The sequence below is a fragment of the Siniperca chuatsi genome, linkage group LG24, assembly GCF_020085105.1.
Source record: "Siniperca chuatsi isolate FFG_IHB_CAS linkage group LG24, ASM2008510v1, whole genome shotgun sequence".
Classification (NCBI taxonomy): Eukaryota; Metazoa; Chordata; class Actinopteri; order Centrarchiformes; family Sinipercidae; genus Siniperca; species Siniperca chuatsi.
Window position 1 is genome coordinate 789,491 of NC_058065.1, and position 27,519 is coordinate 817,009.

General features: G+C 43.8%; 4 protein-coding genes across 4 annotated transcripts in view; all 4 read right to left on the reverse strand.

Moving 5' to 3' along the window:
- The window catches only part of LOC122871908 (gastrula zinc finger protein XlCGF57.1-like), a 134,727-nt gene extending 131,436 nt beyond the window's left edge, over positions 1-3,291 (reverse strand). The window contains exon 1 of the mRNA XM_044187500.1: positions 3,182-3,291. The gene's annotated coding sequence lies outside the window, so the exon portion shown is untranslated. The remainder of the gene's footprint in view (positions 1-3,181) is intronic.
- LOC122871907 (NLR family CARD domain-containing protein 3-like) overlaps positions 1-27,519 on the reverse strand; it is a 752,187-nt gene that overhangs the window by 608,523 nt on the left and 116,145 nt on the right.
- On the reverse strand, positions 305-11,340 carry LOC122871969 (zinc finger and SCAN domain-containing protein 22-like). 2 transcript variants are annotated; one of them, XM_044187615.1, is made up of 4 exons: positions 10,890-11,271; positions 6,334-6,444; positions 1,062-2,698; positions 305-940 (listed from the first exon to the last, which is right to left on the reverse strand). In XM_044187615.1, exons 1-3 carry the CDS (start codon positions 11,059-11,061, stop codon positions 2,043-2,045), a joined length of 939 nt encoding a protein of 312 aa, XP_044043550.1. In that variant the 5' UTR covers positions 11,062-11,271; the 3' UTR covers positions 305-940; positions 1,062-2,042. The 2 variants fall into 2 exon arrangements, with proteins under 2 accessions (XP_044043550.1, XP_044043551.1); XM_044187616.1 differs by lacking the exon at positions 6,334-6,444 and having other exon boundaries at positions 1,062-2,800; positions 10,890-11,340.
- Positions 17,079-26,802, reverse strand: LOC122871944 (gastrula zinc finger protein XlCGF57.1-like). The gene is made up of 2 exons (XM_044187573.1): positions 26,453-26,802; positions 17,079-18,889 (listed from the first exon to the last, which is right to left on the reverse strand). The coding sequence occupies exons 1-2, from the start codon at positions 26,541-26,543 to the stop codon at positions 17,457-17,459; spliced, it is 1,524 nt and encodes a 507-aa protein (XP_044043508.1). The 5' UTR covers positions 26,544-26,802; the 3' UTR covers positions 17,079-17,456.

Genomic DNA, 27,519 nt, shown 5'->3' on the forward strand with positions numbered 1-27,519 from the left:
TAATGTTTTAAAGATTTGTCTTTTACTGAAAGTCTAGTTTCAGCTGTAAATGTTTATTTAAATGAGAGAAAAGTAAACAGATGTTTGACTTGTCGACATGTTTTCATGATTGTGCTGCGAGTCTGAAATCAAACTTCAGTTTGGGTTAGGTGAACGTGTTTCTGATGTCATCAGTCAGGTGTAACTGCTAATCAATACGGGCGTCAGCACATTTCAGACTGACAGGTGCGTAACGGTTTTTAAAGCGGAGGTGAATCAATTTAAAGACGCCGAAACGGAGAGAACAGAATCAACTCTACCAAAATAAAAGAATCAAAGTTTATTTTGTCGTTGTGTTTGTAGTGACTTCCTGCTGTGTAGGAGGGGTGGGGGGCCTCTTACATGTCTGTGCTCAGGGGCCCGTTTTCTCATAAGCCACCCACGTGAGTGCTACACATTATGGTACTTTCAACTCCAACTTTATTTAACTTCTTCCTGTTTACATCTAGTCAAAGTACGGCAGCCTCGTAGGACACATGTAGCCATAACTACAGTATTAACCAGGTGGCGACAACGCAACAAAAAAAGGAGCAATCGGTAAAAAGATGGCTGCCGGCTGTTGCCACTTTTTAGATGAACTTTTGCATATTTACATTGCTGTAACTATCACAGGAGCAGCGGTCTTGTTAGAACAAACGTATAAATTATAACATCATTTGATATCAGAGACAAGTCACTACCAGTCAGCGGGACATAAAGTTGTGTGTCGTCTGCATAACAGTGGAAATTAATGTCGTGGCCAGGAACAGACAGAAACCCGTCCTGAAAGTCTCTCCGCCTCCGACTGCAGGAATGCCAACTCATGCCGCCTCTCAAGCAGCAGCTGCATGTTCTGTTGGACTGTCCTCGCTGCAGGACGGTCCGGTTAGCTTTGTCCATGTCCTTCAGCGTCCCTTTTCCTCTGAAAAGTACCACAATAAGTAAATACACAAGCACAGTTTATGGATTAAATAAGAGACAGTAAGAATAAATATTAAGACAGAACGGCGCTACGGTAACGTTAAGATACAGCATCTCTTTACCTCGGCGTTTGTGTGCTTCAGCCGGAGACATCGGACGAGGACTGCTGGTGGTCGCCGTCGCTGGTCTCGGAGGCCTGCAGTTCACTGTTCATCTGAAGAATACGTTGAAAAACACAAATGTGCACTGCAACGACGTTATCATAATACATACTGTTGCCTTACAGTTCTACACCATGAGCGGTTAGCATTAGCGGTTGTCGTTAGCATGTGGCTATCGTTAGGCTTTCGTGTAGGGCAACAGAATCAGAAATACTTTATTGATCCCTGAGGGGAAACTCCTTCGTTACAGCTGCTCACTGTCACGTCAGCGCAGAGGAACAGAAGTACTAACTAACAACACCAGCTACCTTTAACGTTATAGCACTTAACACACTGGTCATCTGTTTCCGTATCGTCCATCACGGATTCCAGCAACACAGTAGCCGAGTCTTTTGTTACTGCTGAGTCCAGAGAAGGCCGGCCTGTGACCCAGCAACGCATCCAGGCGGTCGAACCACTTGCTGGTCTGCCAGTCAGAGCCGCTTCTGTTGTGGTCCTTGATTTTCTTGTAACCCTGTTTGAGTTTTTTTTAGTCTTCTCAGCACTGTTGTTTAAAATGTTCAGCTCGCTTAACTTGCTGGCGATTTTTGCGTACACCTTATCATTTCAGGTCACCTTTTCCAATTCTCTCTGGATTTCGTCGTCAGTCCATCTGTCGTATCCTTTCTTCGGTGACTCCATGTCGATGTGTCGATGCACAATTAACAAAAAATAACAAAAGTCAGATTGCAGCTGCAGATGGGGAAAGTTCCTGCAGCTTAAGTAATGTTATACATCATCCATCGTGTTGATAAGTCAGCGAGTATTTGTCTTTGGGAAGTTGGAAGTTATTTATTCCCGTGTTTTGAACAACAAGACTGATGTTATACTGTGTTGAAATAAATTAACAAAATGTTCAGTCTCCTTGCCGGTTGTTCGGACACACTAGGAAAATCTTTAGCCCTAGTGGATTCTCACGTGTTTGAACAGTTTGCTTCTGTCACTGAAATTAGTTTTACAAACTGAGCATGTGAAAGGTTTTTTTTCATGAATTCTTAAGTGTGCGGTCAGATGTGTCTTCTGTGTGAATCCTTTACCACAAACAGAACAACTGAAGGGTTTCACCCCCGTGTGGACAGGTGAGTGTAGTCTCAGATGTGTCTTCTGTGTGAATCCTTTACCACAGACTGAACAACTAAAGGGTTTCTCTCCTGTGTGAATTCTCATGTGTGTCTTCAGACTTGAGTTTTTAGTGAATCGTTTCCCGCACTCAGAGCAGCTAAATGATTTCACACCACTGTTATTTTTCAGAGGGTTTAAACCTGACTGAGGTTCATCAGGTTTAGAGTCTGACGTCTTGTCCCGAGTAGCTGGTTGTAAATGTGTATCTGGATCTGAGTTCCTGGCTGGTTCTGGTCGTCCACAGTCCTCTCCATCAGCTTCTGTTTTCATCTGTTCAGTGAGTCTTTGATGAAGCTGTGAGGACTGAGGTTTCTCTTCATCGTCTTCTTCACTCTTCACAGGGACAGGAGTGAATGTGAACTTGATGATATCGGCCTCCTCCAGCCCTCGGAGCTGCTCTCCCTCCTGACTGGTCCAGAGTTCCTCCTGTTCCTCTTTAATATGTGGGGGCTCTGGTGGGTCCTCCTGGTCCAGACTGGGGCTCCAGTCCTGCTGCTCAGGGGGATCATCTTCTTTACTCACCAACAGCAGCTGGACGTCTGTGGAGAATAATGAAATTTATAAATCAAAGGTTTATTAAACTACTAACACAATAAACTACGAACTACCACATTACTGATAATTACTAAACACCAAATGAATTAACAAATGCAAACATGAGTCAATGATACGAGTGATTAACAAATAAACCATTGAGCACCAGTGTATACCAGGTAAAGCAGTGAATGACATTCAGATGTCTTAATTTGTGGAAATACAGGAGGCAGCAGGTAAAACTTTATTATTGACCAGTGAAATCACCATAATGCACCGTTCAGCAGCTGATTATACTGAAGGGAGATCCTACTCCTGACCTAACGCTGAATTACTTTGAGTAATGGCATCAACCCCAATATCACCAGAAAAGATTTTTGTTCCACCTGGTGGTTCAGATGAAAAGTTGGGCGGACGGGCAACGCAGGTCGATTCTCCTGTGTGAGCCGATACAGCATGTTCGGATGCACTTGGTCCCACGTGGCAGCTTGGCCAGCTGATTTACTCTCTCTACGCATTGTGGCGACTTCGGCTTGCGTCAGATGTCTTCGTTCCTCTCGCTCTTAGCGGGCAGAAGGATGATGAGGTTTTCCTTACAACCGCTTGACTTGGTGGTGCTGGCAACGCGGTGTTAGCGTCTGCCAGACGATGACTGAGTCCTAAAGTTTTCTACGGTCCTAACAGTGGTATTGTTAGGACGCAGTCTCTTTCTCTCAAACGTCTCCACGCATCTCGTTCAGTCTGTTGGTACGGCTCGGGATTCAGCTGATCTTCAGGTCGGCTGAAGCAAACTAGGGGTCCGGGCGAGACACAAGAGCTTTAAGTCAAGGGTCTGCACTGAAAAATATAAGAGCAAAAAGAGCGCAGACAAGAAGTTTCGTCTTGTTTTGTCTTATGCGGCGCAAAACTTTAACTGCACCCCCCCCCCAAGCTCTTCCTTGTCTTAATTATTTTCTTTGTTTAAATTTCTTTCCGAAAGAATTAACAAAGTTGGTGTCTTTCAGTTGCTGAAAGACACCAAACATCTTTTATGAATAAACAGAATGATCCACTTTGCAATAAGTAAAAGACTAAACCTGGATTAACAATTATGTACAACATCTGTTATTATGACAATACAAATACATACACACACACACACATACCTGTAACAGCAAATGAAATTGATCAATACATGTCTGTATTCTTTGGATCACAGGAGCGCGATGAGCAGGCAGCCCAGACCTGGCACACATGCCCCCTAAGGATTTTGGTATTCCAACTTACATTTTGTCTTATTGCAAGCTATGATTAATTTGTTATGTACATGCATATTCACATTTCCTGTTTCGTTAGCTCTTCAAAGAGTCTAAACACACCATCTCGGCTAAACGTGGAGTGAGAACAGAATTAAGCTATCATAATGCATCATAACAGGCTAGTACATCATATCAAATAACATTAGGCATATTTAGTTACTTAATATTAAAGTTAAGAAGACAAGAAATCAGTTTAAAATATTCTTTGAAATAGGTTATTAGTTGAAAGCAAGCGCCTACACCAACGAAACTGTGTCCGAAATTACCAAACATGTCGCTGAAAAAGTAGTTTTGTGTCACTACAACAAAATGGTGCTATCATCAAACTATCATAAACACTTCATTTCTTCATATGAAGAAACACTTCCTGTTAGTTCAGGGTTTATTTCCCCTGCATCACAATCAGCATGTTAGCTCACAACTTCACACTTTTCATATGGTTAATGAGACAGAACATATAAATTTATGTACATTTCAATTTTGCATTGCAAAGTCATTTCTCTGTTATTTGTTCCTGCATTCAGAGAGCCATGTGCTGTGGACTTCCACCCCCCTGGGATGTGGGGGTACTGGGTCAGTTTGAGGCCTGTGCATCGTAAACTGGGCCAGTTGTCACTTAACGCTCCATTACTGTCCCCCCTGGGTCCTGGTGGGGTCTGTTTTATGACTTGAGGGTCTTGTGAAGACAGGACAGTCAAGAGAAGTTCATCTTTGAGTCTTAACAGAGGCTAACTTTCAGAAAAGGCAAATTCTTTTATCAATAAAAGATACAAAATGTTCATCAGAGTCCACGTTGATCATGCTACACGTAGCTTCATATTAGCTGAAAACATGAAGCTCGACTTATTTTGGAGTCTGTATCACAGTTTTTAACTGATCAGTGTTGAGCCAAGTCTTGCCCTCAGTACTTCAAATCCTGCTGGAAGGAATGGCTCAACAAGCATCTCTGCAGCTTCATTTACTGCCGCTGCTCTCACCAGCACACTTGTGTTTTTTCAAGTAACCGAGCTGAGTGAATCTTTTATCACAAAAACTGCAACTAAATGGTTTCTCCACTGTGTGGACACTCAACCGTTTCGAACCTGTGTGGACAATCAAGTGGTGTGTCAGATGTGTCTTTTGTACAAATCCTTTACCACAGACAGAACAACTAAAGGGTTTCTCCCCTGTGTGGACAGTCAAGTGTTCTCTCAGATGTGTCTGTCGTGAAAATGTTTTACCACAAACTGAACAACTAAATGGTTTCTCTCCAGTATGCATTCTCATGTGTTGTGACAGATTGTTTCTGCGACTGAAACTTGCTTTACAAACTGAGCATGTGTAAGGTTTTTCTCCTGTGTGAACCCTGAAGTGTGAGGTCAAAGATGATCGTTGTGTGAATCTTAAACCACAGACAGAGCAATTGAAGGGTTTCTCTCCTGTGTGGATTCTCATGTGCATCACAACATTTTCCCTTCGTTGAAAAGTTTTTTTACAAACTGAGCATGTGAACGGTTTTTCTCCCGTATGAACTCTTGAATGTGAGGTCAAAGATGATCTTTGCGTGAATCTTCTACCACAGACAGAACAACTGAAGGGTTTCTCCCCTGTGTGGATTCTCATGTGCCTCACAACCTCTACTCTCCAGCGAAAAGGCTTTTTACAAACTGAGCATCTAAAACACTTTCCTTCTGAATGAAGTCTCATATGAATGGTTAAGGAGTTCTTCCAGTGGTATCTTTTACCACAAACTGAGCAACTAAATGGTTTCTCTCCTGTTTGGAGTCCATTTTGTTCCTCCAGATGTTCCTTGAGGCCAAAGCTTGTAGCACATTCAGAGGAGCTACTTGATGTTTTTCCAGTATTACATTCCTGATCACTTACAGGTACTTCATTGTTTTGCAGAGTGTTTAAACCAGACTGAGGTTCCCTGGTCTCCTCCCAATCACAGCTGTCATCAGTCTCAGGTTCACTGTCATCAGTCTCAGGTTCAGAGGAGTCTGGCGTCTTGTCCTGAGTATCTGGTTGTAAATGTGTATCTGGATCTGAGTTCCTGGCTGGTTCTGGTCCTCCACAGTCCTCTCCATCAGCTTCTGTTTTCATCTGTTCAGTGAGTCTTTGATGAAGCTGTGAGGACTGAGGTTTCTCTTCATCGTCTTCTTCACTCTTCACAGGGACAGGAGTGAACGTGAACTTGATGATATCGGCCTCCTCCAGCCCTCGAAGCTGCTCTCCCTCCTGACTGGTCCAGAGTTCCTCTGGTTCCTCTTTAATGTGTGGGGGCTCTGGTGGGTCCTCCTGGTCCAGACTGGGGCTCCAGTCCTGCTGCTCAGGGGGATCCTCTTCTTTACTCACCGACAGCAGCTGGACGTCTGTCGAGAATAATGAAATACAGACACACGTTTCAGAAAACTGTCGTTTCCTGTTAACATATAAACCACTGACAGCACTACTTTCCGAAACGTGTGGATGAATTCTGTACATTTTGTTGAAAGGTGATACTGAAAATATGCAATTTTTATTGTACTCATTTGTTCTTTAAGCCCTGTCTCAGACCCTAACCCTGCTTAGGCAGAACAAGAAAGAAAAAGAAAAGGAATACGAGAGGACCACATTTCCTCCCAAGAGCAGAAGGGGTGAAAAACAAAATGGCAGAGGTGTTGTCATTGTACACAGGCAGAGACAGCTGTTACAAGATGGCTGGGTGTGTGGAAATTCAATTTATTTGATTCAATGTGCGTGTTACAGCTGTTAGTATTAACATTGTTTTAATTTTTTCAGATTGGTATTTAGCCATTTTTAATCCTTTTATCACTTAGAGTTAAACATTTAATCATTTAAAAAATGTTTATCATTCAAAGTCATTTAAAGGATTTATTACTCAAAACTCAAATACCTTGAACCATTGAAAAACCTTGAAATCATTGTACTTGAATTATTCATGCATTTTAAATTTGAAAAATCTCCTGCTGTACATTCCCCCATCTGTTTCCATTCAGATTTAATCCTTTAAACATTTGAAGGGTTGACTTTGCTACCTTTATTTACTTTTACCTATACAATCATTTATCTTCACATATATCATCATGTTTTGCATTCATCCTTGCTGTATTCGTGTTCTTGTGGAAAAACATGGTCTTTAATGCTTTAGAAACTTTTGTGTTTTAAGCATGTTTCAGCTCTGAGCTGGTATTAGGCGCTTCCCCATGTAAAGTCCCTGAAGAGTTTGGAGAATTTAGCGACTTCCCCATCAGCGGAGGCGTCTATATGAGACAAGTCTTCTGCACTCACGGCTCTCTCTCGGCTGAGCCCAACCACAGCAGCACTTCCTGTTGTCTCAACGCACACACAGCCCAGAGACTTCTACTTCAAAAACTTACGGTAATTCTGTCTAAATCCGGTAAAAGCTGTTTGCTGGCAATACCTTGGTGAGTTTACCTGCCATCGGTTATTACCCAGGTGTTAACCAGTTGCTGAACTTATACCAAATTGGAATGAGTGATTAAAAAGGATAAAAGTCACCTAAAACCCCAAGGGATCGCCACAGGGCTCACCTTTTGGAGCGTTTCCCTGCGACGTCCGCGTCAGGCCAGTTGGTAGAATCACGTAAGAGGGCCCACGTCCGCATTGCCTCAGGGCTCATACATTGCCTTAAGTCAGGGACGAGGCCAGTGAGAGAGGGTGGTCGCGGTAGCAACACAGTCCAGACAGAGCTGCATCCTCCCCTGAGGGCTAAGGGCCCACTAGCATAGTCCATTGACCTGCGAGTGCTACAGGCGGCAGATTAATGAACGTGCCGCGCGCCGGGAAAGTCTCAGTTTGACGCTTCCCTGAGCAGCCCGGTTTAAAAAAAACTAGGTAAAACTTTCCTTCCTGCCACGTAACACCAATCATTAAGGCAAAACCCTGAAATGTTTGCAACATTTTGTACAACAACTACAAGCATATCATGCGCTTTGCATTTCGTCAGCGCAGAAATGCCATAAAATTATTCAGCCCTGGAACTCAAAACCATTTTCTGATGCCCCAAAAAATGTAGATTAAAAAAACCCAATTAATATCATAAACGTGCAACGACTAGTCGACTAATGGCTTGAACTAACTAATTGACTAGAAAAATTATTGGTTGGGGGCAGCCCTACTGCTCAGCACATCACCAGGACAGAGCTGCCATCCATGGAGGACCTCTACTGTCATATAATGCACGATCTAAGGACCCAAATGCAGAACACAGGAAACAGGATAGTAGCCGTGACAGTTTTTATTATAATACGGCAAGCAATGACAGGTTGATAAGCGCTCTTCCAGAGCGGGCAAGTCCGGTGTAGTCCGCTGTAGCCAGTAGCGACGTTTGTAGTCACAGTCCGTGGAGAACTGACTGGACTCAGAGGACAGAGTCGGTGTGTAGGTTCTGGCTTGGCTTGAGTAGCGGGGCAGGCAGAACAGGGAGGCAGCTTTGCAGACAAGGGAGAGATCACGGGGGCCGCGACCACCGGCAAGGAACGACCACGGGCCTCAGGCAGGCAGCGGTCAAAAAACAGGGAACAAGTCCAACAAGTACACAAATCTGACAGGGAGCAGGCAAAATACAAAAGTCCACAGTACAGGCAAGGTCCAAGGAAACAAAGAATCAGTCCAACAGAACTTACAGTTAACCAAATGCCAGGATGCGTGACACAGGAACAGAGCACAACCAAAATGCACATGACAAGGGCAACGACCCGACAATGAACAAAAGCAAAACCCCGGACTAAATACACTGAGGTAAGGGAGACCACGAGACACAGGTGCAAACAATCAAGGTGGGGCCAACACTCACAACTGGAGGGAAAGCAAACAAAGACAGGAAGTAAATCCACAAGACACACGAGGAGAGGAGCACACTACAAAATAAAACAGGAAACAGGACAAAACCTTAAACTATGACATCTACACTCAGCGGTGCAGGAAGAAGGCCAAGAGGATCATCAAAGACCCCAACCACCCCAGCCACAAACTGTTCTGCCTGCTGAAGGTACTGCAGCATCTGGTCCTGACCAGCTTTATCCCGCAGGCCATAAGACTCGCCACTACGACACCTACCTGCACGATACATTTATGTCACTTTACCTTTAAGCCTAATTCATACTTGTTGTGTCTGCGAGGGCCCGTGCGGACTGTACGCATAGCAAGCCGACTGCACATGCTGCTGTTAAACAGAGCAATGGACTGGGTCCGTTTGTAGTTCAAGTACTCGGTTTGCACATGTTTTCCATCGATGGCGACCAAACACAGTGGAAAGTGTCAAATCATCCAGAAGCGCGTGTCTTGTGCTATGACCGCCCACTGTGCTTGGGACGGGAAGTCTGGCTGCAACTCCAGAGTTCGGCACATAATCAGGAATAATCAGTGACACTTTGCTACAGCCCAGTCTGCTGCTACACTTTCCCGCGAAGATCCTGAAGCGTGAAACGCCAGACCAATACAAAACCGCGTACATCTCCGCAGCTGTCAGCGGATGCGAGCCTTTATACTTCTTTTACTTGCTGTTTACTGCCTGTTTACAAGCTGTTTAAACGTCTTAGTGTAATTTATGTGCACTACCTGTCTACACCTGTTCTTCCAAAACCAGGTCTCACTACGCATATGCACACTACTTATTACTGCACCGCCTGTCTACATTTCATCATATTATGACCACTGTACACCGATCTAACACAGCATTATATTATATATATGTTATACTTTTCTGTGTCTTTTTGTCTTAGATTCTCAGTTTTACTTTCCTGATTTTCTTTTCATACACATTGCAAGAACGTAGGAGAAGGGTTGCAGCTATCAGTTATTTTAGTCATCGAGTATTTTACCGATTATTCCATCGATTAATCGAGTAATCAGATAAGAAATACTTTTGCTTTCAGACTCGTAAGGTGAACAACTGACTGGTTTCCTTTTAGAAAATCTAAATTTTTATTGCTGAAATTGCAAACAATAATATTATCCGTAAAAACTGAACCCATTCAGTGAATTTAAGTGTCATGTTACACTCTGGGTTTTAAAGGAAACATGTTCTGAAATGTGAAAACAAACAGACTTTGCTTTGAAAAAGGTTTATATACTTTCAGAACTACAAGTTTCAGCCGGACTACAGCTCAGGCGTAACGTGAGCCTTCACTGTCTTCTTCGTGGCTTCTGTGCGACAGTAATAATCATCCGTGCGAAACACAGTGCGCCGCGTGTAGTTATATGGATTAAACGAAGCTTCGATGCAAATAATTTGCATCTAGGATTTTCAGTGACTCGAGTTATAAGTTAACGAGAGGAATCGTTTCATGACAACTAAGAACCTGAACTCTTTTAGTGGAAACTGGTTTTGCAGAGGAAGGCAGCTGGTTTCCAGTGGTGGAATGTAACTAAGTACATTTACCCAAGTTACAGTATTTATGTACACATTTCCATGTTATGTAACTTCATACTTCTACTCCGCAACATCTCAAATATTGTACTTTTAACTTCACTACATGTGTCTGACAGCTAAAGTTACTTTGCAGATTACAGATCCAGATGTGATGATTTTAAATGTTAGTGATGAGCTGAAGGACGAAGAGTTTCCTTTATGTGCTGAGAAATAAACTCTTTAACCCCTCGGATCAGCTGGAAAACGCATCGTCACACTTTAAGTTCCTGTTGCTGATAAAACTCACAGACTTTTACTGCAGTGGAGTATTTTCACAGAGTGGTGTCAGGACTTTTACTGCAGTAAAGGATGTGAACACTTCTTCCCCGCAGCTGGTTTCCCAGCAGTTTAAAGTGAAAACAACAAGTAAAGTGCACAAACCTGCTCTGTGCAGCCGGACTTCAGGCTGGAAAACAGCGTCCAGTAGTTTGCGTTGTCCACAAAGTTCCTCCTCGTACTCTGCTATCGTTCTTTCAAACAGCTCAAATATCTCTTCAGCAGCCGCACTTAGTCTCTGGCTGACAAAAGCTCTCAGCGTTTGGACTTTAGACATTTTCACAGCTTCACAGCAGCAGATTCCGTGAAAAATACAGTTTGGTCTCTATCGAAGCTACTCCGACTAGCACTGTGAGGCCGAGCTCCGGCTCCGTCTACTTCCTGCTAGCAAGCTGCGCTAACTTCCTTTAGCATTCTTGGCTAACAGGAGATGAGTCTGCGGTGAAACATCCCGAAAGTTCACACGAAGTCCGCTTCAACAGGTTTATCCAAACATACAGGCTCTGCTGGTTCACCCCGACTGGATCTTATGCTAACGGAAAGAGTTAGCATGTTAGCCTCGGTTACACTGCTTCCGGTACCTCTTCTTCGCTGATTTTCACAATAAAAGTGCCCTTTTTTTTTTTTCTTTTTTCTTTTTTACAGGCTAATAGCTATTAGTTAGCACTAAACAATGGTAGAAATACCCAGATCCTTGACTTCAGTAAATATAAAAATACCACAAAGTAAAAGTAAAAGTACAAAAGCATAATGTCAGCAAATGTATTTATTATTATACATATTAATATATGTATAGAAGTTGATACAGACAACTCTAAGTAAAATTATTTTATATATTAGTCTTACAGGGCTTAAAGTTCTCTGGCACTGAGCCATTTTAGATTTGAAAAGTATTATATGTCTGTGGAAAATCTTACGTTGTTTTGTAGTAAGAACATGTATGTATGTTTTAATAAATAAGACTTTATTAATAAAAACCTTTTTTTTATGTTTGTCATGTATGTTTTTCTTTTGTTGTAGAATTATTAAATGCAACAGATGATTTTAAAGAATTATTCTAAATTTGTATCTGAACCAAAATGTACCCAAAGAAACGACAAACAAAGACAAACAGCCAAGTGTTCACAGGGGGGAGAAGCTGCTGTCTGCTGGACTGGAGAGTCCACATTGTAAACTGGAAACTCCCAGATCCGGATTCATTAACCGTTTCACGGGAGGGTTCCTCAAGCTCTGGTCAGGTAGCGATGGTGTTGAGAAATTCAACTACTATTAAAACATCTCAACACAGCCAGCCTAACACAGGCAATAGCCCACCATTAAGCTTCACAACTAGCTAACTAGTCCGGTGTAAAATAGCATCATAAGTGACCTCCGTTAGGCTAGTTAGTTCCTTTGTCAGGCAACTGCAGCAAATACATATCCATTATGTGGTTAATAGTCTGTGTCATGTTTGGAATTACATTTCTACAGCCGTCTGAAGGCAGCAGGACCGGTGCGTCGTTCTAGCTCGTTTGAAGAAGTGGTGCGCATTCTCACGATGGACAGTTCAAGTCATTGCAGCAGAACCAGAGGTTGTATCTTTTTATTTCTTCTTCTGCATCAAATCCACAAAAAAAAACACCACAAAACCTCCAAGCAGTCCACCAACACCCTGAGTTACTGAACATCAGCATGTCAGCATAACCACACAAACATTTCCTATGAGTTTGTTCATTCACCCGTTTATTATGTCACTATAGATACAATTAGATGAGTTTATTAACATGATCATCACGATGGACTACGACCTTTTTCTGCATCATTAGAAACACATGAAACAACACAGCAGAAAAGTAATCATTACTTCATTTACTCATTTATGCCTGTTATTGAGCTTTTAAAAACATTTTCCTAAAATAACTGAAAACATGTGGTTAGACATTACAATATTAAAACCAGTTTCCAGCAAAAAACTAACTTTTCAAAATGAATCTTCATCCTGAAACAAGACAGAAGAAGGCAGGTCGCTGCCCTGAAACAAGAAAAATCACACCTGATTTTAGAAAATACCTGAAACAAGTCCAAATAGTCTTTACTCACTGGAAGATTTTTGATGAGAAGAAAACTTTAAAGACTGTAATGACCTGGTAGGAAGGAGATGTTCTGCAGAGAAAGACCAAAGTAAATGTTTAGCCGAGTTAAATGAGGCTTTAAAGTCTTCATAGATCCAAAAGTCTGGACCCGGTCTAAAACAGACCTCAGGTAAATCAATGTCACGACCCGATCCGAACAGACCCGATGGTACCTGGAACAAATGCATTGTGAAGTTCAGGGGACGTTAATCTGAGGCTTCAGCAGTCTGAGTTCGACACATCAAGTGGGGATCTTCCAAACTTCGTCTTTTTTCTACAGAACTCCCTCTTTATGTTTCCACAGACTGTTTCCTTGCTGAGCCGGGGCGGAGGGATATGTCTATAACAAGACAACTGCAATAAACATCCACACGAGTCCCGAGACGAAGATACCCAGTTGAAGAACGATTACAGCAACCAACAACTCTCTCAACACACATATGGCATCTGAGTACTGTACGGAAACAGGCCAGAAACATCTGAAGCTCTGCTTTAAAGGCAACTGGGTAAATCCAACACATCAGCCGTCCAACTGTGTCAAAGCAAAGTTTGTCTCAAGACTTGTGATTTGACCGAAATAACACAAATACAGTATGAGCAGTTTAAGAATCAACTGTTCATGTTTTACACATAATGAGAGATCAATTCAAGACCAGGAGAGTCCATGAAATTAGAAATAAACTGTGTTACTGGGAGTTAAGTCTAGTCATTTCATTTACAAATCACATTTTAAAACAACACGTTGACCATAATGCTGTGTGTGTGTGTGTGTATATATATATATATATAAAACTTTGTCCTTCACTCTCCGCGGGTGGTCTCATCCTTCGAGCTCGGGTCCTCTACCAGAGGCCTGGGAGCTTGAGGGTTCTGCGCAGTATCTTTGCTGTTCCCAGTACTGCACTCTTCTGGACCGAGATGTCTGGTGTTCTTCCAGGGATCTGCTGTAGCCACTCCTCCAGTTTGGGGGTCACTGCCCCAGTGCTCCGATGACCACGGGCACCACTGTTGCCTTCACCTTCCAGGCCTTCTCCAGCTCTTCTCTGAGCCCTTGGTACTTCTCTAGTTTCTCATGTTCCTTTTTCCTGATGTTGCCATCGCTTGGTATCGCCACATCAACCACAACGGCTTTCCTCTGTTGTTTGTCAACCACCACGATGTCAGGCTGGTTCGCCATTACCATTCTGTCAGTCTGGATCTGGAAGTCCCACAGGATCTTGGCTCGGTCATTCTCTACCACCTTTGGAGGTGTTTCCCACTTTGACCTCGGGGTTTCCAGTCCATACTCCGTGCAGATGTTCCTGTACACTATGCCAACTACTTGGTTATGGCGCTCCATGTATGCTTTTCCTGCCAGCATCTTACACCCTGCAGTTATGTGCTGGATTGTCTCAGGGGCCTCTTTGCACAGCCTACACCTTGGGTCTTGTCTGGTGCGGTAGATCTGGGCCTCTATTGCTCTGGTGCTCAGGGCCTGCTCCTGTGCAGCCATGATGAGTGCCTCTGTGCTGTCCTTCAATCCAGCCCGCTCTAGCCATTGGTAGGACTTCTTGATATCAGCCACTTCAGTTATGTTCGGTGGTACATCCCGTGTAGGGGTTTGTCCTCCCATGATGGTCCTTCCTCCAGCACGTCTTCCTCTGTTCCCCATTGCCTGAGACATTCCCTGAGCACGTCATCTGTTGGGGCCTTATCTTGGATGTACTTGTGGATCTTGGATGTTTCATCCTGGATAGTGGCTCTCACACTCGTTAGTCCACGGCCGCCTTCCCTTACGGCTAGCGTACAGTCTCAGGGTGCTGGATTTGGGATGGAACCCTCCATGCATGGTGAGGAGCTCGGCGCCTTAACGCGTCTGTGGTCTGTATCTCCTCCTTTGGCCATCTTATTATTCCCGCAGGGTATCTGATCACTGGCAGGGCGTAGCTGTTTATTGCCTGGGCTTTGTTCTTGCCATTGAGCTGACTTCTTAGGACTTGCCTTACTCGTTGGAGGTATTTGGCCGTTGCCGTCTTCCTTGTTGCCTCTTCGAGGTTGCCATTTGCCTGTGGTATTCCAAGGTACTTGTAACCATCCTCAATGTCTGCTATTGTTCCTTCTGGGAGTGAGACCCCTTCTGTGTGGACTACCTTCCCTCTCTTTGTCACCATTCGACTGCACTTCTCAAGCCCGAATGACATCCCAATGTCAGAGCTGTAGATCCTGGTGGTGTGGATCAGTGAGTCGATGTCCCGCTCGCTCTTAGCGTATAGCTTGATGTCATCCATGTAGAGGAGGTGACTGATGGTGGCCCTGCTCCTGAGTCGGTATCCATAGCCAGTCTTGTTGATTATTTGGCTGAGGGGTTCAGACCTTGCAATACGATGGACTACGACCTTACTGCATCATTGGAAATGCAGCAAGAACAACAGAGCAGAAAAGTAACCATTAAGCAATTTACTCATTTATGCCTGTTAGAGCTTTTAAAAACATTTTCCTAAAATAACTGAAAGGAAACATGTGGTTAGAGCATTACAATATTAAAACCAGTTTCCAGCAAAAAACTAACTTTTCAAAATGAATCTTCATCCTGAAAGGCAGACCAAGAGAGAAGGCAGGTCGCTGCGCTGAAACAAGAAAAATCACACCTGATTTTTAGAAAATACCTGAAACAAGTCAAAATAGTGCTTTTCTCTACTGGAAGATTTTGGAGTAGAGAAGAAAACTTTACAGACTGTAATGACCTGGTAGGGAAGGAGATGTTCTGCAGAAAAGGGCATCTAGTAAATGTTTGCTTGCAGAGGTAAATGAGGCTTTAAAAGTCTTCATTGAGTAAGAACAGTCTTCGCCTTCTAAAATGGATTTCAGGTAAATCATATGCAGAACAGCAGTGGGGACAGAGCATCTCCTTGGTATATGCCACATTTGATGGATACTTGTGCAAGTGGCTTGCCATTGGCCTCAAGGGTGGTTTTCCACAGCCTCATCGAGTTCGCAATGAAGTCTCTTAGAGTCCTGTTGATGTTGTACATCTCCAAGCATTCAGTGATCCATGTGTGCGGCATTGAGTCATATGCTTTCTTGTAATCAATCCAGGCAGTGCACAGGTTGGTGTGTCGGGTTCTGCAGTCTTGGGAGACTGTTCTGTCAACCAGGAGTTGGTGTTTGGCTCCTCTGGTTCCTCTGCCAATGCCCTTCTGTGCTTTGCTCATGTATTGATCCATGTGTCCACTTATCTTAGCCGCGATGATGCCTGACATGAGCTTCCATGTTGTGGAGAGACAGGTTATTGGCCGGTAGTTGGATGGGACTGTACCCTTTGCAGGATCCTTCAGGATCAGGATTGTGCGCCCTTCGGTAAGCCATTCAGGGTGCGTTCCATCTCTTAGCAGCTGGTTCATTTGTGCTGCTAGGCGCTCATGGAGTGCAGTGAGCTTCTTTAGCCAGTAGGCGTGGATCCTGTCAGGGCCTGGTGCTGTCCAGTTCTTCATACCTGAGACTCTTTCTTGGATGTCTGCCGCTGTGATGGTGACTGGATTCTGTTCAGGGAGGTTGCTGTGGTCCTTTCTCAGGGCTGCCAGCCACTGTGCATCGCTGTTGTGTGATGCCTCCCTTTCCCATATACTTTTCCAGTACTGCTCCGTTTCCAGCCTTGGTGGGTCTGCTCTGCTGTTATTATTACCCTGCCATTGAGCGTACACTTTCGCAGGTTGAGTTGCGAACAGCCGGTTTATTCTTCTGGCTTCATTATCTCTCGTGTATCTCTTTAGGCGGCTGGCCAAGGCTTGGAGCCTTTGTTTGGCAGTTTCGAGTGCTTCAGGTATGGGCATCTGGTTGTACTTCTTGGGTACTTGCTTTCTCATTGCACCCTTCTCAGCCTCTGTCAGTTGGCTCACTTCTCTCCGGGCCTCCTTGATTTTTGCCTCCAACCTTCGTTTCCATGGTGGGTATTGTTTCTCATGGCTCCCATGGTTGCTCTTGTAGCCAAGCATCTCTAGGATCACTGCTGCTGAGGCGTATATCAGCTCATTGGTTTCAGTGATGGTTGTGGTAGGGATCGCTCTCACTGCTGCATTCACATCCTCTAGGAGACTTTCTGATGGTACTTCACTTAGCCGTTGTAGTTGGCGTCGGGGTTGCCTTGTATTCATCTTCGCCATGATCTTATCTTTCAGGTCAGTCGCTGCCTCGTTCAGCGTGATTTCTCTTGGGGCTTCGTACCCAATCTCTGGTTGGGGAGCTGCTGGTTGCTCCCCTCTGACCTGTAGTCCTGGCTATATATATATATATATATATATTAAAAACACTTTCAGACAATTTGAATCAATTTTAAATCAATGAATACATGTAAAACCAAAAAGCAAAGTTCCCAGAAAACGACCAAATAATGTAGACACAAATAAAAACAGAATTAAAATGATCAGTGATCAATGATGTGGCTTCATCTCAGCTGAAAAGATGAAGCTCGACTTATTTTGGAATCTGTATCACAGTTTTGAACTGATCAGTGTTGAGCCAAGTCTTGTCCTCAGTACTTCAAATCCTGCTGGAAGGAATCGGCTCAACAAGCATCTCTGCAGCTTCATTTACTGCCGCTGCTCTCACCAGCACACTTGTGTTTTTTGAACATATGAAGCTGAGTGAATCCTTTACCACAAACTGAACAAGTACATGGTTTCTTCCCTGTGTGGACAGTCAAGTGTCGTCTCAGACTTAAACTTATTCCAAACCCTTTACCACAAACTGAACAACTAAAGGGTTTCTCCCCTGTGTGGATTCTCATGTGTTGGGACAAATTGTATCTGAGGCGAAAACTTGCTTTACAAACTGAGCAGCTGAAAGGTTTTTCTCCTGTATGAACTCTTAAGTGTGAGGTCAAAGTTGAGCTTTGTGTGAATTCTTTACCACAGACAGAACAACCAAAGGGTTTCTCCCCTGTGTGGACAGTCGAGTGTCGTCTCAGAGATCCCCTTTCTCGAAATCCTTTACCACAAACTGAACAACTGAATGGTTTCTCCCCTGTGTGGACAGTCAAGTGTCGTCTCAGAGTTCCCCCTTTTCCAAAACCTTTACCACAAACTGAACAAGTAAAGGGTTTCTCCCCTGTGTGGATTCTCATGTGTTGGGATAAATTGTTTCTGAGACTGAAACTTGCTTTACAAACTGAGCATGTGAAAGGTTTCTCTCCTCTATGAACTCTTAAGTGTGAGGTCAAAGTTGATCTTTGTGTGAATCCTTTCCCACAGACGGAACAACTGAAGGGTTTCTCCCCTGTGTGAATTCTCATGTGCCTCACAAACTCGCCTCTCCATGGAAACGTTTTTTTACAAACTGAGCAACTGAAACATTTTTCTTCTGAATGAAGTCTCATATGAGTCTTTAAGGATTTTTTCCCAGGGAATGTTTTACCACAAACTGAACAACTAAATGGTTTCTCTCCTGTTTGGAGTCCATCTTGTTCCTGCAGATGTCCCTTGTGGCCAAAGCTTGTAGCACATTCAGAGAAGCTACTTGATGTTTTTCCAGTATTACATTCCTGATCACTTACAGGTACTTCATTGTTTTGCAGAGTGTTTAAACCTGACTGAGGTTCCCTGGTCTCCTCCCAATCACAGCTGTCATCAGTCTCAGATTCAGAGGAGTCGGACGTCTTGTCATAAGTCGCTGGTTGTAAATTAGTATCTGGATCTGAGTTCCTGGCTGGTTCTGGTCCTCCACAGTCCTCTCCATCAGCTTCTGTTTTCATCTGTTCAGTGAGTCTTTGATGAAGCTGCGAGGACTGAGGTTTCTCTTCATCGTCTTCTTCACTCTTCACAGGGACAGGAGTGAATGTGAACTTGATGATATCGGCCTCCTCCAGCCCTCGAAGCTGCTCTCTCTCCTGATTGGTCCAGAATTCCTCCTGTTCCTCTTTAATGTATGGGGGATCTGGTGGATCCTCCTGGTCCAGACTGGGGCTCCAGTCCTGCTGCTCAGGGGGATCCTCTTCTTTACTCACCGACAGCAGCTGGACGTCTGTGGAGAATAATGAAATAGACACACATTTTTATTTTATTCGACTCCATGCTCATGTTACGTGCACATATAAACCCGCTAGTCCTGAGTTCAAATAAACCTCTCAGCTGAAGACAGAAAAGTGTTTTACTGCTGAAGAACGTGAAGAAGATATTTTGCTGCATATAGTCCAGTTCAGTATTCGTCTTTACATATTTTATTAAATGTTTTGTGTTCAAGTCTGTGTTATGTGTTTTACCTCAAGCTAAAGTTGAAAGAACAAAGGCTCATCATACTAAGTGTGCATGTAGAAACTGATCCTCCTTGCAAATAAGACCATCTCTTGAAATACTCGTGAACAAATATGGATTTATGTCAAAAGTGAGAAAATGTGCCATTTTTCTTCTCTACACAAGAAACTATGACTATACTCAGTCACTGTTTTAACATTTTAACAGTTTCCATGTCTTTACTGTAAAACAAAAGGAGCTGATTGTGGACTACAAGAAGAACAGGGAGAAGGACACGCCCCCATCACCATCAATGGGACTACGGTGGAGAGAGTCAGCAGCTTCAGGGTCCTCTGGGTCCACATCAGAGAGGATCTGACCTGGACTCACCACACCGTCAGCAGAAAGAAGGCCAACAGGATCATGAGAGACCCCAACCCCAAACTGTTCTGCCTGACAGTACCGCAGCATCTGGTCCAGCACCACCAGGCTCAGGGACGGCTTCATCCATCAGGCCATGAGACTGTTGAGCTCTCGAGCTCAACACTGCGACACTTTACCGCGCTGATACATGGATGTTACTTTACCTTTATACTACTTTTACTTACTGTTTACATCTACACATCTATACATATTTCCACAACAAATTTGCGAGGCTGTTGCGAGTACTTTCCCTGTTCTATTTGAATGAAACAGAAATCGAAAAGGTCAAGTCCAAATGTTGAAAGAATGGCATATTGGCATGGGGAACCTGTTTCAAGATAGAAAACCAACAATACAACAGCTACGCTACTGCAAGTTCTCCTCATTATCACACAGATATTTTGGCCTAAATTGCAGATGTTAGGGGTCAACATCTGTCCATCTTTGGTTTTAGATAGGGCTGGGTGTCGTTCCAAACTGAATTTTCAATATCGGTACCGATACCTTGATTACAATACTTTTTCCGATACTCATTTTATAAAATCCATTTTAACAAAAGAAAATTACATCACACATTACGGTACAATTACTCAGTTCAAAGGAGGAAGCTGTTCAAAGACCTGGGAGCAAAAACTGTTTTTACTTTGCGCACTTTACTCTGGACTTAAATGATAACTGGACTAAAATGAAGAAACTGATGCAATATCTGCACAGTATTGGACTATATAAAATATACAAGTAACTGTCAAAAGGAACATTAATAGTGCATCACTGACTACATTACCTTCTGTGTGGACTGCAATGTCCCAACTAAGATGGTCCATTGTTACCCGAATAACAAACCGTGGGTAACAAAGGACATCAAAGACATCCTGAATGCCAAGAGGAGGGCCTTTACTGATGGTAATAGGGAGGAAGTGACGGCAATCCGACCTGAAGGTGAAGATCAGGGAGGCCAAGGAGAACAACATGAGAGAGGTCTGGAGCGGCATGAAGACCATCACTGGCTTCAGACCGACTGGCAGCAGAGGAGTTGAAGGCAGCTTGGACAGGGCCAACGAACTGAATCTGTTCTTTAAAAGATTCGACACACAGGCTCCTGCTCATCCCCCCTCTAACTCAGCTGCTGTGGCCCTCAAGCTCCTCTGAATACTCTGCTCCCCCCTCCCCATCAGGCCAATGGCCCTCTTCAGACTAATGATTCCACCCCTCCCCCACCTGTAACCTCTGCTGTGTGCCTGACTGCTGACCAGGTGAGAGGACAGCTGATGAAACTCCACTCAAACAAGGCTGCAGGCCCCGATGGCGTTTGCCCCGGGGTGCTAAAAGCCTGTGCCCCCCAGCTATGTGGAGTCCTTCAACATGTCTTCAACCTGAGCCTGAGTCTTCAGAGGGTCCCTGTTCTGTGGAAGACATCTTGCCTCGTTCCTGTGCCGAAGACGCCGCGTTCCAGTGGCTCCAAGGACTACAGACCGGTGGCACTGACCTCCCACATAATGAAGACCCTGGAGAGACTGGTGCTGGAACAGCTGTGGCCCATGGTCAGACCCCTCCTGGACCCCCTTCAGTTCGCCTACCAGCCCCAGGTGGGAGTTGAGGACGCCATCATCTTCCTGCTTAACCGCATCCCCACCCACCTGGACAACCCAGCAAGCACGGTGAGGATCATGTTTTTTGACTTCTCCAGTGCTTTCAACGCCATCCGGCCTGCCCTGCTGGGTGAGAAGCTGGCAGCAATGCAGGTGGATGCCCCCCTTGTGACCTGGATTGTGGACTGCCTGACTGGTAGACCACAGCATGTGCGCCTGCAGCACTGTGTGTCAGACAGCGTGGTCAGCAACACTGGGACCCCTCAGGGCACTGTCCTCTCTCCCTTCCTCTTCACCATCTACACCACAGACTTCAGCTACCACACAGAGTCCTGCCACCTTCAGAAGTTTTCTGATGACTCTGCTGTGGTGGGATGTATCAGCTGTGGTGATGAGACTGAGTACAGGGCTGTGGTGGGGAACTTTGTCTCATGGTGTGAGCAGAACCATCTGCAGCTCAATGCGACAAAGTCAAAGGAGCTGGTTGTAGATCTACGGAGGGCCAAGGCACCAGTGACCCCGGTTTCCATCCAGGGGGTCAGTGTGGATATTGTAGAGGATTACAAGTATCTGGGAGTACACATGGACAATAAACTGGACTGGGCTAAGAACACTCAGGCTGTTTACAGGAAGGGCCAGAGCCGCCTCTGTTTCCTGAGGAGGCTGAGGTCCTTCAACATCTGCCGGACGATGCTGAGGATGTTTCATGAGTCTGTGGTGGCCAGTGCTATCCTGTATGCTGTTGCATGCTGGGGCAGCAGGTTGAGGGTAGCGGACGCCAACAGACTCAACAAACTGATCCGTAAGGCCAATGACATTGTGGGGGTGGAGCTGGACTCTCTGGCGGTGGTGTCAGAGAGGAGGATGCTGGGTAAACTACACGCCATCTTGGACAGTGTCTCCCACCCGCTCCATGATGTGCTGGTCAAACAAAGGAGCGCCTTCAGCGGAAGACTCATCCCTCCACAATGCACCACAGAGCGCCACAGGAAGTCATTCCTGCCTGTGGCCATCAGACTCTTTAACTCCTCCCTCTAAGTGTCAGTCTGTCTGACCCTAAGTCACTAAACTGGACATTGATCATTACATCTCTGCAATACTTGAATAATTGTGCAATATTTCCTGTGTTAATACTCCTGTGCAATATTCTAGTTTTTCCTATTTATTTATTTATTCATCATTCTATTACTGCTGTGCAATATCCACCGTCTCATAATACATGCACTACTACTTATTACTTATGTTATAACATTGTATTATACCGTATTATCATTATCAACTGGTAAACCCAATTTGTACTTCACACTTATTTTATTTTATTTTATATTTATACCCACTTGGTACTTAATTTATTTTCTGACCTGTATTATAGTGTATTATATTTTTGCTTAGTACTTGTAGTACTCTCCTGTGTGCACTGACGTAAAGGTGAGCTGCTGTAACAAAGAGTTTCCCTTCGGGGATCAATAAAGTATTTCTGATTCTGATTCTAATAAACAGTATTGCAGAAATGTGCTATTGCAGCTTCTAGTCTGCCTAATCCAAAGAAGAAGAAGAAGGGAATGACTGTGTTGGTGTTGTTTATGGTACTGGCAATAGTGGCAGAGTGAGACCTCTTACTTCTCTGTGCAAAAGAGTAGCTAGCCCAGGTCTAAGTGAGTAAGTAACACCATGTTTGCCGTCAGAAAAGCTCACAGCTTCAGCTCCAGGTCCATCCCCGCATGGCAAGAAAAAGATGCGTCGGGGTTTTCAACCTGGTGGACGATGTGGTGAACGGACTGACCAATGAGCAGTTACAGGTTAGCTGCACTGGCTAGCTAACAAGCAGCACAAAGTTCACTGTGCAGATAAGCAGCATAAAAACAGTGAGCCCCATCTCTGAGCATAACAGTGTTTTTCCTGCACGCCTCTGTGACGTGTAACGTTAGACAATCACCAGCATTATTAGATTTTGGTACAAGCATGCTGCATGCTCATTGGCTCAATTATGATATTTACTCCTATCGAAGGCATCGAAATTTGGTACCGAATGACAAGGCATTTTTCGATACTCCTTAGTACTGGAACTATTCCGTCGGTGTCATAAAAGTATTGAAGTTCAATACGAAGCTCTATAAATGACTCTTGTTGGGAACCTTTATTGTGCTTACAGTAATATAACGAGTTGTCCTCAACTCGAGTAACGTTATCTTGACTTTACCTGTCACCTTACCGCTTCGTGTGTGTCTGGGCGATAAAACAATCTCGATAACGATGATAAACTTTCAACATTTTTTAATACATCACAGCAGAAAAAAACTCAACAACAGCCAGTCAGTCTGCAGTTTTTGGCTTGCACATCAAAGTCCATGCCCATTTCCTACCACAAAGCACTGTTGGAGCTACTGGTGAAGAAAGTGGATCTAAGAGTGGATGTCCTCTGGAAAAGAGGAAAATAATTCGTGGGACCGAGGGGCATGAAAGCGACGGTGAAAGTGAACTTGCGTTATCCTCTGAAACTGAGTAAATTGTTGACTAAAAGTGTTGGAGCTATTTATTGTTTTGTAATATTTAATAATTATATTTTTTGTTGCTGTTTTGTTTTTAAGAAAATGTCTGAATTATTTCACTGTTAGTATCATTATTTTAGTTAATTTGAGTACGTGTATCCACGCAATACCACACATTTTTCTCTCTGATTAACATAAGGCACTATAGCAGTCTGTTTTGGACGATATAATTCCATTCAGTATTTCTGAATACTGCAGTCATATTAACACACGGTAGCTAGCAGGGTTGCCATCGTTCATCGCAGATGGCTGACAGCCATCGTGACTTAAAAGGCCCCCGCCGAGTAAAATCTCATTACTGAAAGTGCAACAAAAGCTTTGCGAGTAAAAAGCTAATAAGAATAGAATAGTTTAGCACTATGACAAGTATTTAAAATATATTTTTTATAATCATAAGGTCTGCTTAACCTCGGGGCTAACACCCTTCACCCAGCAGCTGGGAAGCAAGACACGGGAACGTCTTGAGGAGCTGCAGCGTTTATTCATGGGCAAACTGTAACCTACACTGTACATTTACTGCCACTAGACTGACGGCAACACCTGCCTGCTCTGAGTGCAGTCACCGTCACTCTCTCACACTCACCACCTGTTCCTTAAAAGGAAGCCACACTACTCTTATTACAAGTAGGGAGGAAAAGTAAAGACGGGGCGAGAGTGATGGCGGTCTTGGTCTTTCGGCCTTCTGCACAAGTCTCCTCTGATTCTTCGTTGAGCTTGATCTCTGTGGTCTTGAAAGTGCGACAACGATGTCATCGGGGGCTGTGAATGGGCCAGTACGTAGCCGTAGCCCTGCTGTTTCTCATGGGATCATCAACAAGGGAAAGAGTGCGGTGGTGAGTCCGAATCACTGCGCCAAAACTGAAAAATACTAAGTAGAGGATTCGCAAACGCAAACTCTTGTGAATGATGAATCTCGATCTGCAAATATTGTTTCACAGACTCCCAGTCAAAGGCGGGGGGAGGTTGGCCGCCCACATCTGATCAACACTCTAAAATAGTTGTTTGCGTGTTGAGCCATTTCAACCCATGAAATGCAGATATTCATAAATTTGGTAAAAATGTCAATATTAACACCAGCATTGATGTGTTTCATCACAGTCCAGTCATAATTTAGTTTACAGCTTAAAAACACGTTTCACCTTTTTAAGTATTTATTTGAGATACTTGTACTTTACACTTGTACTTTTAGTATTTCCATTTTCTACTACTTTATACTTCTACTTCACTACATCCCAGAGGCAAACATTGTACTTTTTACTCCACTACACTGAATACTTTTACTTTTCATACTTACAAGTATGTTTCTGATAATACTGTAGTATTATAGTGGTGTGCCAAAGTGTTTGCCCACTTCCTGATATCTTATTTTTTTGCATGTTTGTCACACTTAAATGTTGCCCCCTAAACCTAATAACTGGTTGGGCCACCCTTAGCACCAACAACTGCAATCAAGCGTTTGCAATAACTTAAGTATTTTGACTAGGCCACTCCAAAGTCTTCATTTTGTTCTTCTTCGTCTGTCAGCCTCACTAGAATGCTGTATCAAATTCACATCTGAATCCATATAAGGTTCGGCTATTATGCAACAGATGTTGAATAAACATTCGCAAACAGTTTGCTCAACTTATCACCACTAGGCCACTCTAAAGTCTTCATTTTGTTCTTCTTCAGCCATTCAGAGACCCCACAACATCATCCAAAGAACTGCAGGTCTCACTTTCCTCAGTTAAGGTCAGGGTTCATGACTCCACCATAAGAAAGAGAAAAATGGCCTGCATGGCAGAGCTCCAAGACAAAAACCTTAAGAACATTAAGGCTCGTCTCATTTTTGTCAGAAATCATCTTGATGATCCCCAAAACTTTTGGGAAAATACTCTGTGGACTGACGAGACAAAAGTTGAACTTTCTGGAAGGTGTGTGTCCCGTTACATCTGGCGTAAAAGTAACACCGCATTTCAGAAAAAGAACATCATACCAACAGTAAAATATGGTGGTGGTAGTGTGATGGTCTGGGGCTGTTTTGCTGCTTCAGGACCGGGAAGACCTGTTGTGATAAATGGAACCATGAATTCTGCCGTCTACCAAAAACTCCTGAAGGAGAACGTCCGGCCATCTGTTCGTGACCTCAAGCTGAAGCGAACTTGGGTTCTGCAGCAGGACAATGATCCAAAACACACCAGCAAGTCCATCTCTGAATGGCTGAAGAAGAACAAAATGAAGACTTTGGAGCGGCCTAGTCAAAGTCCTGACCTGAATCCTATTGAGATGCTGTGGCGTGACCTTAAAAAGGCAGTTCATGCTCAAAACCCTCCAATGTGGCTGAATTACAACAATTCTGCAAAGATGAGTGGGCCAAAACTCCTCCACAGCGCTGTAAAAGACTCACTGCAAGTTATCGCAAACGCTTGATTGCAGTTGTTGCTGCTAAGGGTGGAGCAACCAGTTATTAGGTTTAGGGGGCAATCACTTTTTCACACAGGGCCATGTAGGTTTGGATTTTGCTTTCCCTTAATAATAACAACCTTCATTTAAAAACTGCATTTTGTGTTTACTTGTGTTATCTTTGACTAATATTTAAATTTGTTTGATGATCTGAAACATTTAAGTGACAAACATGCAAAACAAATAAAAAATCAGGAAGTGAGCAAACACTTTGCACACCACTGTACTTTTCACTTAAGTAAGTTAAGGTTTTGAATTGTACTTTTACTGCAGTAAAGGATGTGAACACTTCTTCCCCCGCAGCTGGTTTCCCAGCAGTTTAAAGTGAAACAACAAGTAAAGTGCACAAACCTGCTCTGTGCAGCCGGACTTCAGGCTGGAAAACAGCGTCCAGTAGTTTGCGTTGTCCACAAAGTTCCTCCTCGTTCTGGACTTTAGACATTTTTACAGCTTCACAGCAGCTTTTCCTCCAGACTCACTCCGTTAAAAACTGTCTGCTCACTCTGATGCGCGCTGTGTTGCTAAGTTACATCACGTTCGCGTCCGTCTACTTCCTGCTAGCAAGCTAAGCTAACTCCATTAGCTCCGTAGGACGCCGGGAGATAATTCAGATGCTAAACATGTTCAAATAAAGCGAACAGCGCAGAGTCTCTTCAGACAGGTCTGTCTGGACATTTGGACACTTTGGCTCCGTGAAAATACAGTTTGGTCTCTATCGAAGCTACTCCGACTAGCACTGTGAGGCCGAGCTCCGGCTCCGTCTACTTCCTGCTAGCAAGCTGCGCTAACTTCCTTTAGCATTCTTGGCTAACAGGAGATGAGTCTGCGGTGAAACATCCCGAAAGTTCACACAAAGTCCGCTTCAACAGGTTTATCCAAACATACAGGCTCTGCTGGCTCACTCCGACTGGATCTTATGGTAACGCACGTGGTCCGTAACGGAAAGAGTTAGCATGTTAGCCTCGGTAAGCACAATCGCTTCCGGTACCTCTTCTTCGCTGATTTTCAAAATAAAAGTCACCAAACGTATATATACATGCCCATATCTCTGTTAGAATTAAAATGGTAGAAATACTCAGATCCTTGACTTCAGTAAATATAGAAATACCATAAAGTAAAAGTAAACAGTGCAAAAGCATAATGTCTGCATGTTATGTAATTATTCAGGAGTCCAGGAGTGATCCATCATAGAAAAGGTTTCAATCGTCAAACTGTTTTCAGAATCAAGACGTTGATTGCCTATTGACATTTGAAGACAGGGAGGTGGAGAGTCTAAGTAGAGAGAAGAGCTGGTTTGAAAGACGAGTCAAAGAAGCCATTTTTGTGAAAAAAGAAAACCCCTCTTTGAACAGAAATGGTGGTCTGAGATTCAACTTGCCAACCGTTTACCACAGTGTATTAACACCATGGTCAAAGCC

Bases quoted from the DNA above. Each gene is read 5' to 3' on its own strand.
- LOC122871944 (XM_044187573.1), bottom strand. From the start codon at position 26,543: ATGTCTAAAGTCCAGAACGAGGAGGAACTTTGTGGACAACGCAAACTA. The intron at 18,890-26,452 runs GTTTGTGCACTT...TATTCTCCACAG, and splicing joins AGTCCGGCTGCACAGAGCAG to ACGTCCAGCTGCTGTCGGTG.
- LOC122871969 (XM_044187615.1), bottom strand. From the start codon at position 11,061: ATGTCTAAAGTCCAAACGCTGAGAGCTTTTGTCAGCCAGAGACTAAGT. The intron at 6,445-10,889 runs GTTTGTGCACTT...TATTCTCGACAG, and splicing joins AGTCCGGCTGCACAGAGCAG to ACGTCCAGCTGCTGTCGGTG. The intron at 2,699-6,333 runs CAGAGGAACTCT...CCCCACATATTA, and splicing joins CCCACACATTAAAGAGGAAC to AAGAGGAACAGGAGGAACTC.